Source organism: Dipteris shenzhenensis, chromosome 33 (assembly GCF_047967505.1).
Source record: "Dipteris shenzhenensis isolate YYH24624 ecotype China chromosome 33, Dip_SZ_1.0, whole genome shotgun sequence".
Lineage (NCBI taxonomy): Eukaryota > Viridiplantae > Streptophyta > Polypodiopsida > Gleicheniales > Dipteridaceae > Dipteris > Dipteris shenzhenensis.
The window spans coordinates 39931557-39949796 of NC_141628.1; the positions used below are offsets into that span (position 1 = coordinate 39931557).

Genomic DNA, 18240 nt, shown 5'->3' on the forward strand with positions numbered 1-18240 from the left:
CACATTTATACCCACCCACTTTAGGACACTGTCACTAGGATTCTAACACACACACACTAGGCCTAGCTCCCACACCTTTGGCTATGAGATATCCCAACACATGTTAGTCCCTCGAGCCAAACCAAATGGTTGATTTTTTGGATCATGAACTCCTTTGTCAAACAAATCTGCTGCTTGCTAGCTCGGAGATGGAGAAAATATAAAAGCAAGAAAGGAGACAGAAAAGGCAACTGAGGGTGGGCCTGAAACCCCATTCAGGCAGCCTAAGGCAGCTTGCAGCTCGGGGAGGGGGGGGGGGCTGAAGGAAGGCATGAAAGGCTAGGGGGCTGCAAATGCCCCGTTGAGGGGCCTGGAAGAGCTTTTTAGGCTTTGGTGAGGCTGACCAGTAGTCCCTAATCCAATGCGCCTGTAACATCAAAGGCAACAGTGAGGTAGAAGCCTTGCTCTCCCATGTTGGAGTGTATGCATGCAAGTTCTTTACTTCGGCATCCCATTGTCATAGTTCTTGTTAAAACCATTCAGGAATAATTGTTTGGTCTTTGTGATGGGCAATGTGGTCGACCCTTTAGATTGTGAGAATCCTTCTTGTCCTTACCTAGATGGGGAATTTTTTCTTTATGGTGCAGGATATAAAAGCACACATAAATATGTGCAAGATGTGCAGTCTCATGTTTGAAGATGTTTGGAAGTGTACTTATCACTTCAATTCTCTCACAAGTTTTGGTTGTTTTAACTTTTTCCACATGATCAGTTTAAATTCTGGTTTTGAATCAACAAATGATGTACTATATCATGTGTACACTTTCCCCATCTGTTAAGAAATTCAAATTATAAAGCTGTTTGCAAATACCTTTTGGTTCTCCTTTCTTCTTTTGTAGTCAATGACGCTGGATCAACTGGAATTTCAAAAGTGGCTGTTACTGGCATCATAATTGGAGCTATGGGCTTATGCATAGTCTTGGCTGCAACCTGGATATTCCAAAAAAAATTATGTTCTTCAAAAACAAAAAGGCACACAACAGGGGGTATTTTATGCTTCTATGCATCTCCGAGTATCTTATTGCATTTAGCCAACAGTTCCTTGTCATCAATATTAAGCTTTCCACCTCTTGAAAATGTAGTATGAATGTAGAGTTCATTTTCATTTTGTCTTTTGCACCCGAAGCAGCTTTTATTTAGCAATTTATTGAATGCACAAGACCAGCAATTTAACTTTCTAGGTTCTAAACCCCAAACTTGTGACTGCATTTTAGATGAAGATGATGGCGATTGGGAGGTTCCACAAGGACTACGAAGGTTAACTTTAAAGGAGATAACAAAAGCCACAAAAGCATTTAGTAAGGATTTCGAAATTGGAGAAGGTGGATTTGGAAAGGTTTATTTGGCACAACTAGCAGATGGGAAAGCTGTCGCAATAAAAAGAGCTGCAAATCAAAGCCTTCAAGGAACAAAGGAATTCCGAAATGAGATCACATTGTTAAGCCGACTTCATCATCGTCATCTAGTTCAATTGGAGGGCTTTTGCGATGATGAGATGGAACAGGTTTTCTCTCGAAACTACTAATTAGCTTTCATACATCTGAACGACTCAGTTTCCCTCATTATGGGAATGAAAGGATAAAATTTGTACAATTCTCTTCTTCGGCAATTTCTGTGTTATTGAAATTAAGGTTTATCATTTACTTTCAAAATAAGATTAGGGAAAGGCACCTTTACAAATGGTCCAAATGCATGATCATTTTAGGATGTGTAATACTTATGCCATAGATTCACCTGCAATGTTTTATATATGAAGGAAAATTTCAGTTTTAATGCTCGAAATCTTAAATAGCTGTTCTATTTCCCAAGATTTAAGGACCAACGTTCCAAATCTGTTATCAGCTTTCTTTTCTAAGTTTTTTGGCTTAGTATTGCTCGTTTGGGGAAACGTAAGAGGAAGTACTTTCGTCTTCATACGAATTTGTAGCTTTGATGAAAATATATGGACTAGTTTTTAATTAGCCTTTTCCTTTATGCTAGCCTTTGTCACTGCAGAGTCTCCCCTTCAATTCTAGAGTTTTGACAGACACTCAATATAAAGACCTTTGTATAAATTAATGCTTGTATGTGTGAAAGCATTGTGTACATTTAGGGATGATGACATTGATGGGGATGTCATAGTAGCTAGTCCTTGCTATGCGTGATAGAGTTTATGGTTTTCAACCTTGTATGTGACAATCCCGAGGTTGAAACTACACCTTTCTTTATATTTATAGGATAAGTTTGGGTACGTATTAATCTAGATACACATTCAGGCTAAGTAGGATAAGCATTGGGTACTATGTATAGTGAAGGCTAAACAAATTGATATACACGCCAGTTATTTGTACCAATTATTGGCTTAAACTTGTACATTGGATGACTTGGAATTGAGGACTAGGTTAATTCTAATCATGGAACGTACAATTTGGAAAACTTTTCCACACAAAGGGGCCCATGGGCACATCTAGCTTGTGTAGAGATGACTTGCCACAATCTGTATCTCAACACTTGTAGATAAGCAGGAGCCCTCAAGCAACAATATAGAGTTGAAGCAAGCAGCTGTCACCGATTTGCAAGGAAAAACACACAACTTGGCAATCCATCGGTCCATCGGATTGTGGTATTTATATACCAATGTACTTTCAAAGAGAAGACCTACTTCAACACAATTGTCATCCACTAAAGGCAGAGGGCAAACAAGACTTGCAATCATCAACCGTGAAGCACCGTAGACAAGTAAGAGCGATTTGGGAAAAACAACCTGAAGTTTGGAGAAGCGACAAGAAGGAGCAATTTGCAATGTCACGCTGGTGATTTATAGCATAGGAGACCACATGGAGCACACAAGAAAGGCTGACCATAAATGGTGATGCTAGCAATGCCAATAATGTTGACCCAAAATTTTGAGTTAGTCCAGGGTATTCAGAATAGCATCAGTAACAAGATACGTGTCGAGACGTGGCAGCCCAACCAAATTGTAGAGGTTTTGAGATTTTAGGGAAGCAAGACGGTGAAGCGGTCCCTTTTACAGGCTTTTCTATGTATCTGTCCTTTTCTTCAAGGTCCATGAGTATCACTGGTCTGGTTGACAACGATGTATTGGTTTGATTATGCGTCTTGTAACAGGCAAGAAGCCCTTTTGGGATGAGCCTTGATTATTTTAATATCACTGAAGTTTCTTTTTGTGTTTCTATTGTGTCACATATGTCTCTTGCAGTCAATTTTATTGTCATATGTAGAGAGAGAGAGAGAGATTGTGTGTGGAAACATTGAGAGCTTGTGATGTCTTTTACGAATAGCCAACAAGGGACAAAATATGAAACCTATAGTGTGCACGATGATATTGAACTCTCAAGAGCTCATGATGGAAGAGAAAAACCCTAACCATTATTATGGTGGGAATAGATACCTTGACATCATTAGGACATAACAAAAAGCAACAATGAACATGCCTCTAGGATGCCAAAGACTGCATATCCATCCGAAGTAAATGGAAAGGTCCCATGTATTGTTAGAATGTCAAGTGTTGCTTAGTCTACAACCCCTCTTGCTAGTCCCATAGCATAGACAGAGGAGCAGAAGAAGTTTGACCGCCGCAGTGTCCAAGCGATGTTTTTGATTGCCACAAATGTGAAGAGGCACATTATGATGACTATCAAGTTGTGCAGGGATGCGAAGGCAGCATTGGAAAGATTGGCAAACATGTATCATGTTAAGAATGAGGCAAGGGCCATTGCCTTGACAAATCAGCTCAAGGATCTCGAGATGCAGGAAGGCCAGGGCATCACTGATCATATTGCCAGGATCATTGATCTACGTGATTAGCTCACAAGTATTGATGAGGAAATAGAAGACAAGAAGCTCGTCTCTATTACTCTCAATAGCTTAGCGCCCTCATATGGCACATTCATCACGTCATTGACCGTTGTTCTCAGGGAAGCCCACTCTTGTTCGATGAGTTAGTTGGGCTTTTGTTGCAGGAAGAGGAGAGATGCTCAAATTTTGCCAAAGCCTCTCGTCAAGGTGAGCAAGCGCTTGCCATGGGTGGAAAGGGCAAATTTTAGAAAAAGTATGAGCCAAAACACAGCCATTTGACTTTGACAAGATTTTCTTGCCGGTTGTCAAGATGACTGCCCTTCATACAATGCTTGGTTTGGTTGTGACAGAGGACATGGAGCTTGTCCAAATGGATGTCAAGACAATGTTGTTGCATGGTAATCTACATCAGGGGATCTATATGTCACAGCTAGAGGGTTTTGTGGTGGAGGGGAAAGAGCGCATGGTATGCAAGCTCAAGAATTGCCTTTATGGGCTGAAGCAGGCACCATGGGAATGCTATCATAAGTTTGATGCCTTTATGAAATCATAGGGCTACAAGCGGAGTGGTAGGGATCACTGTTTATACACTAAGAGGGCTATGGATGGAAGCCTTCTTATCTTCATCCTGTATGTGGATGATATGCTTATAACCAGGAATAATAGTTGTGAGGTGGATACTCTGAAGAAAAAGCTACATGAGACCTTTGACATGAAGGATTTGGGTGACGCTGGTCATACTCTTGGCATGAGGATTGTGCGGGATAGAAGGAAGAAACTCCTTTACCTATCAAAGAAGGAGTACACTATCAAAGTACTCATGCCTTTCAATATGGAGAGGGGGAAGGGCATTAGTAATGCGTTACCTCCATATGTGAAACTCAGTCAAGAGGATAGAAGCCCAAGGAGGGGAATGCAAGCACTTCAAGCAAAAATTAAAAAAAGGGCAAATGCAACTACTGCAAGAAACTAGGGCATTACATTGCAGAGTGTCAGAAAAGGATTGCCAATGAAAAGAAAAGGCAAAGGGACAGCTCTAGCAGTAATTTTGTTGCCCCCACTAAAACTCGTGCTTCAGATGCACATGGTGAAGCTCATCTTGGCCAAGTTGATAGAGATTTTGTGTTTGCTTCATTTAGTGAGAAGATGGATGCCAGGGGGGATTTGAATGCTGAAAATCAATCAAGGGATGCTTCCCTTGTTACAAGTGATACATGATATATCAACAGTGGTGCTACTAAGCACATGACTCCTCGCTAGGAGTGGTTTGAGAGCATCACACCTGTTCATGGCAAATAAGTTACGTGTGCCAATGATGCTTCTCAAGACATCATTGGAGTTGGGCACATTTCTATTCAACTTAATAATGGGAAAGTTAAGTATATCCAAGATGCTTGGTATGTTCCAAATTTGAGGCAAAATCTGATTTCAGTTTCAAACATTGCCCATGATCAACATATGTTGATCGAATTTTAGGATAAACAATGCGGGATCAAGGATCCAAAGAAAGGGTATGAGGTTGTAGCAACAGGCACATATGATAGAGGCTTATACAAGCTTGATGCTCAGCCTTATGATCAGAAGGTATTGGTTGTAGCAAACACTTCCCAGGCTGATTTATGGCATGCCAGTTTTGGACATGTCCATCACAGGGCATTGTCCTACTTGTACAACAATAATAGGACTCAGGGAATGCCAAAATTATAGCAACCAAGGGAATGCCAAAATTACAGCAACCAGCAAATGAAGTGTGTGAGGAGTGTGCACTTGGCAAATTGCATCACTTGCCATACAAGGCAAGAATTGGGTCAAGGCAACCAAAGTGTTATAGATAGTGCACAGTGATGTATATGGCCCCATGACTATTCCCACGCATAGAGGAGCAAGGTACTTTGTGACCTTTATAGATGACTTCTCCAGGTTCACATGGCTTTTTCTCATGAAGGAAAAATATGAGGTGCTCTATTGGTTTCAAGAGTTCAAAGCTATGGTTGAGAACCAAACTAATTCTAGAATTGGAACACTCAACTCAGATAGAGGGGGAGAGTACATGTCACATGCATTCCAGGGATTTTTGAAGCAGCATGGGATTAAACATCACTTGACATGCCCTTACACACCACAGCAAAATCCACTCCCTGAGAGGAAGAATCATACTCTCATGGAGATGACGGATACATGCTGAAATTCAAGAGAGTCTCAAAGGCTTTTTGGGGAGAAGCAGTTGTGACAGCCACTTACATTCAGAACAGATGCCCTACCAAAGCTTTGGTTAATGTGACTCCATTTGAGGCTTTGTATGGCGTTAAGCCAAAGGTTAGTCATTTCAGAGTTTTTTGGCTCAGTGGCATATGCTTCGGTTCTAGATGCACATCGGACAAAGCTTGATGACAAGAGTGTCAAATGCATTTTCGTGGGGTATAGCACTAAAAGCAGGGGATTTAGGCTTTATAATCCCGCTACCAGGAAGGTAATAATCAGCAGAGATGTTCTCTTTGCTGAGAATGAGTGCATGCAGCCCACTAGTGCAGACTTGCCACCATACGATGACACCCCTTTGGACATCATCCAGTTTGAGGATGATGAGATGGAGTCTCTTGATGCTCTACTTCTCATAGTTCAAATGGCTTGCCACATGTTGAGGATGGCTCTCCCTCAAATGTTTCAGATTTGCAGCCAGTTAATGAAAATGGATAGCCTCATGTTTGGAGGCATTATCAACGTCGTGAGGCCACTAAAGATGTTGATGCAGCCCCGAGTGGTACGGCAGAAAAATCTATTCCACGTTGGGCAAGGTTGACCATTGAGATGCTAAGGATCAGCCTCTTTTGGGGAAAACCAGGGCCAGCACTCAGAAAAATCAGAAAAAGGTCAATTTTGCTTTGATGACCTCAGTGATGGAAGCTGAAAATGAGCCTTAGAGCTTCAAGGATGCTCAGCATAATCCGGCATGGCAGAAAGCTATGGAAGTTGAGATTAAATTCATTGAGAAGAATGCCACATGGGACTTGGTTGATGCGCCCATTGGGAAAAATGTGGCTGGCACGAAATGGATTTATAAGGTGAAATACCATTCAGATGGCACAGTTGAGAAATACAAAGCCCGTTTGGTTGCCAAGGGGTATGCACAAGAGGAGGGGATAGATTATGAGGAGACTTTTGCTCCAGTGGCCAAGATGACCACCATTCATTTTGTCATCTCTCTTGCTGCGTTTTATGGTTGGTCAGTGTACCAGATGGATGCCAAGACTGCTTTCCTCAATGGAGATCTTAAAGAGGAGGTCTATGTACATCAGCCCCAAGGTTTTGAGGTGAAGGGACAAGAGCACAAGGTATGCAAGCTCAGGAAGGCTCTATATGGGCTGAAGCAAGCGTGCGTGGTATCAGAAAATACATCAGTTTTTGCTGTCCTAGGGCTTCGTAAACACTCATACAGAGCCAAATTTGTATGTTTTGTAGCAAAAATCAGAATTGGTCATGTTGGTAGTATATGTGGATGACATCATACTCACTGGCAGTGATTTACAACAAATTACAGCAGTGCAGTCCGCTTTATGTCACAACTTTGACATGACAAATTTGGGCCTATTGGATTATTGTCTTGGCATTGAGTTTTGGCAAACCCATGATGGAATCTATATGTCACAGACAAAGTATTTGAAGGGGTTGTTGCAGAAATTTAAAATGGAGCACTGTAAGCCTGTGGCTACTCCATTGAAAAAGGGACTCAAGCTGAGTAAGCATGATACTATTGAAAAGTTTGATGGCACTTTGTACAGGCAGTTGGTTGGCAGTTTGATAGTAAGCATGATACTGCTGAAAAGTTTGATGGCACTTTGTACAGGCAATTGGTTGGCAGTTTGATATATCTATACTCCACACGGCCTAATATTGCCTACGCCATAGGGCTTTTGAGCCAATTCATGCATTGTCCCACGATCACACATTGGAATGCAGCAAGGAGGGTTCTTAGATATGTCCATGGCACTCTCTCTCTTGGCTTGCATTATGCTTCAGATTGTGAGCTAGAGCTGAGTGGTTTCACCGACTCAGATTGGTCAGGGGACATTGACGACAGACGGTCCACTACTGGCTATTGCTTCTCATTGGGTTCAACCTGTATCTCATGGCTCAGTAAGAAGCAAGAGCGAGTCTCTCTTTCCTCTAGTGAAGCAGAGTACAAAGCTGCAAATTCGGCCACTACGGAGTTAATGTGGTTAAGGACCTCTAGTGAAGCAGAGTACAAAGCTGCAAATTCGGCCACTACGGAGTTAATGTGGTTAAGGAAGCTTTTGCATGACTTGCATCATGCACAAGATGGCGAAGCAAACTCTATCTTGTGTGACAGCCAGAGTTGCATTGCCATAGCCAACAATCCTGTCTTTCATGCTCGCATGAAACATATTGAAAATCATTATCATTATGTACGGGATTGTATTTCTGATGGCTTCATTGATCTCATCTATTGTCCATCTGAGACAATGTGGCAAATATCTTCACCAAAGCCCTGTCAACAGATCTTTTCTTACGACATCGAGATGGCTTGGGGATCAGAGACATTCTCACAATGTCAAGGGGGGTTGTGAAGTGATTCACAATGACATTGTTTTCATGTACTCCCATAGGTTGCATATCCATCTGGATGACTTTGTGCAACCATGGTACTTTAGGTACTGCAGGGTATATGTGAGATGTTTCCAGGGTACTTTCAGCCATATCTTTGAGGGGGGATTTGTAAGAGATTACAAAGATATGGTGTTGTAGGCATAAAGTCAACCCTATGGTTGACCAGTAGTACTTGGATACTATATATACCAAGTACTTGTATTGTTTCATTTGAACATTTCTATTGGAGCTTTCTTGTATGTGCACTCTTGCTCACTTGCATTCACAACCTGTCTCCACTTTGTTCCTACATTTCGTTACAGATTATTGCCCTGCGAGATGCACATGAGGATACCTTAGTCTTTGATGTTCATTCGGGAGGCAGACTTACTAGATCTTCTGATGATATTCTTTTGGAATTTGTCTTTCAGCTTGTCAGGATTGCAAGTTTCATGGAGTGGGGCAAGCACTCACAGTGGTATCTTGACTCTGATCCTCTTCTCCTTGCGCTGGGGTCTTGGAGACTCTGGTTATATGGTGGTTTCCCTATTAGGTTCTTGCAGTGAGACCTAGGGGAGTGGCAATGGATTGATGACGGACACCGAGAGAAGAGCTTCCCCTTCTTTCGCTATACAGTCAAAAACGCCCGGAGGTTTCAGCTCAGCAATAGAGGTTGGAGGCCCTCCAGAGTGCCTCATTGGGATAGCTTTCAGATTTCTGCACATTGGGATAGTTTTCAGATTTTCGCAGTTATGCGGAAACTTTTTTTTTTCCCCCAAAAAAAAGAGACTTCTATTAAGTAAGAAAGAAACTCGCTAGAGCAAGCTTTGAGCGGAAATACATCATGCTAAACATGTAATAAAAACACCTCAGAAAAATGAGGTAGAAAGAAACCAAGGTTGAGGCTGAAAATGCCAACTCAACCCTGTAGAAGTCTCAGCAAGGAAGGGAGAGTCTCTCCAATCCTTGAGAAAAGTGACTCTCCTAGAGGAGGCTGCTCGAGAGGATCCCTGCATGGTCGCCCAAATGGCCATCAGAGTGTGTACCGTATCTATCCAAGTACTAGCCAAAAGATCTGAGAAGGGTGAACTTGAGAACCCTCCATAGCCTCAGTGCAACTGGCTCTCCAAAATGTGCCATGCTGCAATGCTAGCTAAAACCTCCCACGGAGAGTCAACCAAGGAATGAGCAGCCCTGAAGAGAGTGACCGGAACATCCTCTAAAGAGCACGACTCCACAAGGTGTCGTCGGATGTGTAGAGCCCAAGACGGCGAGTCATGTCTCTCAAAGAAAACCTGGGGCCTTGAAAGGGTGAGCCAAGCCATTGATCCCCAGGTCATATAGAAGGGGAGGGGAACAAAAGTGCTGAAAAGTCTTGCAATCCCCTTCCATATGATTCTCGCCTGTCTGCAATCCCAAAGGCAGTGCTGTACTGTCTCCGAAGCAGAAAGGCAACGAGGGCAAGTAGAGTCGGCCCCAAACGTGGATCTCCAATGATTCACTGCTATCCCACCATGAATAGAAAGCCAAAAGAAGAGAGTGATTTTTCTATTCCGGCGGGATTTCCAGAGCCTCTACCAAAAAAATTTCTGCGAGTCTGCAGAAATCTGAAAATTCTCCCAATGAGGAGCTCTGGTGGGCCTCCAACCCCTTCAGCTGAGCTGGAATTTCCTAGCATTACTGACCGTGTAACAAAAGAAGGGGATGCCTTTCTCTCGGTGCACAAACTTAATTGGGACACGTCCATAGAGCCACAGCCTCCATGAGCCTAGGGTAATGAGTAGCGGGTCAGGATCCAAGTACCACTGTGAATGAGAGCCATGCTCCATGAAGCTCACTATCCTGACTGGCTGAAACGGTACCTCCAGCAATATATCATCTGTGGACTTGGACAGCCTGCCCCCAGAAGAAACATCAAAGACTAGGGCATCCTCATGTGTGTTCCATAAAGCAATCACCTTCAAAGGAATGCCCGATCTGGAAAATGCCCCCATCCAGGTGGAACAAGTAATAGGCATGTCATCTGTGTCCCCCCAATCCAAGGGCAAGGCTGCATCAATCTGTTGAATTCTTACTGCACTCCCTTTGAGATCCCAACCTGGCAGCCCAAGTATCTGACGGAGACACCCCTCTGTACCCAAGTGAAACCAATATCATTACCCCAATCCAGGGTGTCATCATCGCAAATCCAAAAACCATTGGATTTATGCCAATTAATGTGTGCACCTGCAGCCGTGCAAAATAAATCCAAGGCTGTTCGGAAGGGAGTGAGTGTCCTGGGGGAGGCATCCAAAAAAACAACCGTGTCATCTACCAACTCTTTATCGAGGAGCTCTTCTTCCCGGCGAAGAGGAAGCCTCAGCCCATAAATGTTAGCTTGAGATCTAAGGTAGATACTCATAGCTTCCACCACAAACAGAAAAAGAAAAGGGGCAAGAGGACATCCTTGGCGGACTGATCTACCGATCTGAAACTTTTTTTGCGTAGGCTCTGAAAATCCCTCAGGAAACTTTTTTGGTGTAGGCTCTGGAAATCCCTCAGGAATAGAAAGATCGCTCTTTTCTTTTGGCTTTCTATTCAATTAGGGATTGCAGTGAACCTGTCGAGATCCAGGTTCGGGGCTGAGCCTACTTGTCCTGATTGTCACATTGTAGTTGAGTCAGTGCAGCATTGCCTTTTGGAGTGCAGACAGGCGAGGACGATCTGGAAAGGTGTTGGCAGGATTTGAGTCAGTACAGCATTGCCTTTCGGAGTGCAGACAGGCGAGGATGATTTGGAAAGGTGTTGCTAGGATTTTCAGTATCTATCATACAGTACCTTTCTATATGACCTGGGGCTCAGTGGCTTGGTTATCTCTTACTAGCCCTCAAGTGTTTTTCAAGGGACATGATCCAGATCCAACTGTCATTGTACGGCGCCGAGTCTTGTTCCCTCCAGGATGTTCCTTCACTCCTTTCAGAGTTGTTCATGCCTCAGTAGACACGTCTTCAAAGATTCTGGCTAGCATTGCAACTTGGCGTATTTGGAGAGCTAGGTGTACAGAGGCGATGAAGGGTATCCAGGTTCACCCTTCCCAGGCTATGGCCAGTATTTGGACCGACACAGTATACACTCTGATGGCCACATGGGTGACACAGTACACACTCTGATGGCCATATGGGCGAGCATCCAAGGATCCTTCAGAGCAGGCACTGCTAGGAGAGTTATTTTTTTCAAAGTTTGGAGAGGATCTCCTTTCTTCTCTGAGTCTCCCTTAGGGTTGAGGTGGCATTTTCAGCCTCCGCCTTGGTTTTTTATTAGCTCCTTTTGAGCTGTTTTTTTCCTCATGCATTGCATGATGTCCTCCTGCATTTGAGCTTGCTCTTGCGGTTTTCATTCATACTTAATGACGTAATTTTCTTGGGGAAAAAAAATCCATGGCTATGCTTTCCCATGGAGCTTGAGGCACTAGAAGTACAACTATAATCAGCTGAGGTCACAAAAAATGTGTGAATCTTAGGCCAAACAAGACAAGAACTTCAAGAGAAAATATGATGAAACCAAGACCAAGCCCCACATTTGCATTGCAGTCTGCAGAATAAAAGATGTTGACATACAAAACATGGCCACTCCTTCATGGCCCAGCAGATGTGGGATAATCTCAACTTTGCCATGGGTTGTTCTATCTTCAAAAAAGACATAATATCACTTAAACCCACACATAGGCTGTCCACAAATGGCCCAAAAGAGTTCCACGTATCTAAGTAAATATGAAAGACCAAAGTTATTTTAAATGTGAAAACTGATTGCACTTCTTCAATTTATTCTGAGGAACTTTTATCTTGCAGATATTTATTCCTACTAGTCAAGGTTGTCAGGATTCATGAAAAGAGCTCCATGTGTTTATGTAAATATGCAAGGAAAAGCTTATTTAATTAAGGAAATTGTTTTGCTAATTGCCCTCCTTCGATTTATTCTGAGAATTTTTAGCTTGTAGATTGTAAGCATTCATGAGATCCTGATATTTGCATTCTGGCTGTGAACAGATCCTTGTGTATGAATATATGAAGAATGGTAATTTGCATCGGCATCTCTTTGGTTAGTATTTATCTGAGTCTTTGTTATTTTCCAAACATAGAAGCACCCAGTACGTTTTTATGCATGGTGATGAGGAACATGTGTGAAGCTCAAAAATTGTTATTGTTACGACAGTAATGTAATGGTTCGACCTGTCTTTTATAAGATAAAAATACTTCGACCCTGAACTGGTATAGAAGGCTTGAAATTGCGATGGCCGTTGCTCAAGGCCTGGACTATTTGCACACATTTGCAGTAAGATACCTCTGAATCTTTTATTTGGATTCCGATTTTTTTGCTAAATATGAGTGTTTAAATTAAAAAGATTATACTTTCTATTTCCTCCAAATAGAATGGACATGATCAGTTCAATGGTAACCTTAGTACGCTTTAATAACATTCCAGTGTTTGTATTTTTTGATGCATGTACAGAATCCTCCTGTTATACACAGAGATGTAAAGCCTAGTAATATCTTGCTTGATGAGAACATGATTGCAAAGGTTTCTGATTTTGGCATATCCAAGGTGAATCCTGAAATGGATACTCATGTGTCGACAAGACCGGCAGGTACTGCAGGGTAAGTGGTCATTATGCCTTTAAGTACTCAAGAACAAATCAAATGAGGAAGGATCTCACAGCTTGATATGATGTACGTACATACTTGTTTAAATTTTACATTTATAAAATTGCTATTTGCGTTGGAAAGTTGCACTTACTACCAACATCATGTAAGACTGATTCTGAGAGGCTTGACTGAACTCTAGAATCCCTGTGTCTCAAATTTGAAGCTTCGTGATCTAAGGAATTTTATCTTGTATTTTCCACAACCAGTTTTATTCTCCTTTAAGCTAATTACTACAAAGGTGATTGATGTTCCATTTTTCACACAGGGGTATCCTGTATATAAACCTCAAATTTACCTCCTTTATGATCATCCTGTTGTCCTATAATGTTCTAGAATTGGATAAAATAATGTTTTCTTCTCACGAGGTAGTCAGGTATTTATTCACACTATTGTTTGAGTTTAGGATATTTTTTACTGCATAGAGTGCCCAAATGCTTATAGCCCTAAAGGACCAGTGTGATCTGCAAATCACGAAACTTGAGCTCGGAGCTGCTCCTCTCCCCGTGAGCTGCTGCCCCCCCCCCCATCTCCTCTCTCTCAGCCAGCTCCCTCTCCCTCTCCCTCACCCTCGCTGCCCCCCCTCTCCCTCGCCTTGCTTCTCCTCCTCTCCCTCTCATCCCGCCAGCCCCCTCTCCCTCCTCCCTCACCCTGCCTCTCCCATTCCTCCTCCCCGCCCGTCCTCTCCCCCACCCGCCAGGCCCCCCACCCCCCTCCTCCTCCCCCGTCCCCTCCCTCCTTCTCCCTCACCTTCTCGCTCCCCTTCCTCCTCCCTGCCCTACCTCTCCCCCACCTGACAGCCCCTCCGCCCTCGTCCTCCACCCCCGCCCCCTCCCTCCTTCTCCCTCCCGACCCTCCCTTTCCTTCACCCGCCAGCCCCCCACCCACCCCCTCCACCCCTGCCCCCTCCCCCGTCCTCCCTCTCCCTCCCCCGCTGCCCCCTTCCAGCCCCCTTGCCCGCTCTCTCCCCCCGCCCCCCCGCCCCTCCCTTCCTAACCCGCCCCCTCCTTTCCTCTCCCCCGCCCTCCCTCTCCCTCCCCACCAGCCCCCTCCCTCCCTCCTAACCCACCCGCTCCTTTCCTCTCCCCCGCCCACCCTCTCCCTCCCAGCCAGCCCCCTCCCCTGCCCCCCTCCCTTCCTAACTCTCAGCTCCCCTCCGCCTCCCCCCGCAGCCTACCTCCGTCTACCCCCCCCCCCTGCAGCCCCCCCCCCTCGCCTCCTTTCCTCCTCTTCCCCTCTCTCCTACCCTCTCCTGTTCTCCTCCTTCCTACGCCTATGTTCCAGGGTGTCCTGGGCAGCAGTTTCCCGGACGGAGTTTTTTTCAGTGTTTGAATCGGCCTTTTCACATCGATTGGCGAATGGATCCCCATTCAACCAATCTCCGTCCACCTCCACTGGCCGCAAGAACCGTCATTTTTTCAAAAGACGAGCTGCAGCAGCTCAAGAAAGATGTGGAATTAGAGGGCTCCACATCACTTTTCGCCCGCATCTTTGGGTCACACCCTTCCAGATCACAAGCTAGAGACTGGATGCTGGTGGCGTTACTAGGAGACCTCACCCCTCACCTTAGGGATATTCGACTTTTGGGACGTGGATTCTTCCAAGTGGTTTTCGACTCCCACGAGTCCACAGCCCTTGTTTTCAAAGCTAATCCCCTGGCTTTGGGTTCGAGGAGGATCTTTCTTTTGCCCTACACCTTGGGCTTCGATCCGGTCCAGGAGGACAGGCAGGTCACATCACTGTTCATTAGGTTTCCTGGTCTTCCTCAGGTCTACCATCAACTGCTTGCCACTATCGGAGCCACATTCAGAGCGGTCACGGAGATCCCCCCCCTTCCTAGCATGCCTTCTTCCTTGGCAGAGGCAGTCAGTGCAAACAGGGTGCCTCGTGTTAGGGTCATTGTCTCTGACCCTAACATCTCAGATGACCACATTATGCTTCAGCGTCCAGACGGCTCTCTCTTTCGACAGAGAGTCGAGATTTCAGGTAGACAGGACCAGTGCAAGATTTGCAAGACCCTTGGGCACTTTGCTAGAGACTTCATGGGGGGCTGGCGAGGGAGAGGGATGATGGGGGAGGGGACGGGGGAGGAGAAGGGGGGCAGGGGGGCTGACGGGCGGGGGAGAGGTTGGGCGGGGAGGGAAAGGTAGGGGGTATCGGGGGGGGGGGGGGAGAGAGCGGAGAGGAGGAAGGGGAGAGGGAGGTAGAGGGAGGAGGGAGAGGGGGCTGGCGAGAGGGGAGGGAGAGGAGGAGCAGCGAGGGGGGGAGAGGGGGGTGCAGCGAGGGAGAGGGAGAGGGAGAGGGGGCTGACCAGATGGGTTTTCACCACAGCCCATCGCCCTCTTCCCCTCTTATGGTTGCTATCTTGAAAGCATGGGCCAGGTTCAGGAGAACTCTTTGCAGGATTCTCCCATCCACCCGTGGAGCGATTGAAAGGCAGCCTATCATGTGGAATGACAGTATTTTGGATGAGCATGGCAGACCACTTGGAGCTTCTCCTTACATGCAGTGGCCCAGATGGGAGAGGGGCCTTGCATCTACTGTGGGAGCATGGAAAGCCTTCAGGAAGCTTCTTGCAGATCAACAAGCCCAGTTGGTTCTTAATCTTAGAGGGAGTGCAGGGAGAGTCCAATAGATTGATGCAGACTTGCCCTTGGATTGGGTGGACACAATTGATATGCCTATTACTTGCTCCACCTGGATGGGAGCTTTTTCTAGATGGGGAGTTCCTTTACAGATGATTGCTTTTCATGACACTCATGAGGATGCCTTAGTCTTTGATGTTTCTTCGGGGGGCAGGTTGTCCAGATCGACAGATGATATCTTGTTGGAGGTACCGTTTCAGCCAATCAGGATAGTGGGCTTCATGGAGCATGGCTCTGTCTCACAGTGGTACTTGGATCCTGACCTGCTTCTCATTACCCTGGACTCATGGAGGCTGTGCCTCTATGGAGGTGTCCCAATTAAGTTATTGCAGTGGGACCTTGGAGAATGGGAATGGATAGATGAAGGGCACCAAGAGAAGGGCATCCCCTTCTTTCGTTACACGGTCAGTAATGCCAGGAAATTCCAGCTCAGCTGTAGGGGTTGGAGGCTTACTAGAGCTCATCATTGGGAGAACTTCCAGATTTCTGCTGACTTGCAGAAATTTTTTTGGCACAGGCTCTGGAAATCCCACCGGAATAGAAAAATCACTCTCTTCTTTTGGCGTTCTATTCATGGTGGGATAGCAGTGAACGAATGGAGATCTAGGTTCGGAGCTGACCCTTCTTGCCCTCGTTGGCTTTTTGCTTTGGATACAATACAGCACTGCCTTTTGGGATTGCAGACAGGTGAGAATCATATGGAAGGGGATTGCAAGACTTTTCAGCACTTTTGTTCGCCTACCCTTCTTCAGGACCTGGGGATCAGTGGCTTGGCTCACTCTTTTAGGGCCCCAGGTCTTCTTTGAGAGACTTGACTCCTCTTGGGCTCTTCACATCCGACGACATCTTGTGGAGTCGTGCTCTCTAGAGGATGTTCCGGCCACTCTCTTCAGAGCTGCTCATTCCTCAGTTGACTCTCCAAGGGAGATTGTAGCTAGCATTGCAACATGGCACATTTGGAGAGCGAGATGCACTGAGGCTCTGGAGGGTTCTCAAGTTCACCCTTCTCGGATCTTGGCCAATACTTGGACAGATACGGTACACACTCTGATGGCCATTTGGGCAACCATGCAGGGATCATCTCGAGCAGCCTCGTCTAGGAGAGTTACTTTTCTCAGAGATTGGAGAGACTCTCCTTCTTTGCTGAGACTTCTACAGGGTTGACTTGGCATTTTCACCCTTAGCCTTGGTTTCTTTCTACCTCATTCCTCTGCGGTGTTTTCATTACATGCTTAGCATGTTGTATTTCCGCATAGAGCTTGCTCTAGCGAGTTTCTTTCTTACTTAATAGAAGTCTCCTTTTTGCAAAAAAACAAAAAAAAAGATATTTGGGCTGCTAGGTTGGGGTGGGCATCTGTCCTTCACAACAGTGTGCCCCGGTGTTAGAGAGCATCAGAAGAAAGCTCAACCAAACTTGATTTGGCATCCACAGTGGTGGTGGTTAACTAGGTTCTTCTAGCCACAGCATGGTTTGTATGCTCTTGTTGGTGCCACTCTAGGGATTGTATCACTCAGCTTAAGAGGCCCGTACAAAACTTTTTATGGAGTGGTCGAGATGGCACAACTGATGTTACAGCCAGGGTGGCTTGGGAGACTTTGATTCTTTCTACAAGAGAAGGGTGTTTGAATATCATCGATCTGGATCTACAGTGCAGAGCCTTAGTCTGCAAGGTCGTTGTGAGAGGACTTATGCCAGGGGAAGAGCTTTGGAAGGATTTCTTTATCAGATGCATACAATCTCGCACGCCCACTTTAGGAGAGGATTGGACACACAGTATCAGATGGGTTTTCACCAATCGTCCACCCATGAAGAGATTGAAAGGCAGCCTATCATGTGGTACGACAATATTTTGGATGAGCATGGCAGACCACTTGGAGCTTGTTAGAAATTACCCAACAGAGGGTACACGCAGCGGAAATAATGCCCAGGAGCTCACACAGTGTGCGGTGTGGGTGTGGAATCACAAACTTCTTTACTTATGTGCATTCAATAGGTGTGCAGACTCATCAATAGACAATGAACCAAACTAGATAGAGAAACCACCATATAATATATTTCCGTCCACAACTATGGACACATTACAAGAGAGACAGATCCAGAGTCCCACCAATGGTGTGGTCCTCTGATCTTACCACAAAGTCCTTCTCCTATCTGCTGGCTATCTCTAGACTAGAGTCCGCGTGCTCCACCTCGAGGGTGAGTAGACTTTCCGTCTAGGATGATCCTTTCCACCTTACTGTCTGGGAACCAGCCTAGGTGGGCAGCTTCCTGGCTAAGTCTGCAGCCTTGCTAGCACCTCTCTATCCTCCTGAATGTAGGCCCAGAGGGTGGCTACCTGCTGCTCCTTTCTGCTCTGGATCTGCTGCTGCAAGTGATACTGAAATGAGGCCTGAATGGCCTCCTTATATAGGCCCCAAGGCCTGCACCAAAAAACCGACCAGTCTGTAAAAACCGACTCAGTCTGTAAAAACCG

At 45.3% G+C, this 18240-nt stretch overlaps 1 protein-coding gene across 3 annotated transcripts in view; it reads left to right on the top strand.

Annotated features, from left to right (window-relative positions):
- Positions 1 to 18240, top strand: part of LOC147880104 (leucine-rich repeat receptor protein kinase HPCA1-like) — a 217811-nt gene that overhangs the window by 123406 nt on the left and 76165 nt on the right. For all 3 annotated transcript variants that reach the window (XM_087371552.1, XM_087371553.1, XM_087371554.1), the window contains 5 exons: positions 879 to 1025; positions 1254 to 1543; positions 12468 to 12519; positions 12665 to 12753; positions 12931 to 13076. In XM_087371552.1, coding sequence (XP_087227678.1) covers positions 879 to 1025; positions 1254 to 1543; positions 12468 to 12519; positions 12665 to 12753; positions 12931 to 13076 — 724 coding nt within the window. The remainder of the gene's footprint in view (positions 1 to 878; positions 1026 to 1253; positions 1544 to 12467; positions 12520 to 12664; positions 12754 to 12930; positions 13077 to 18240) is intronic.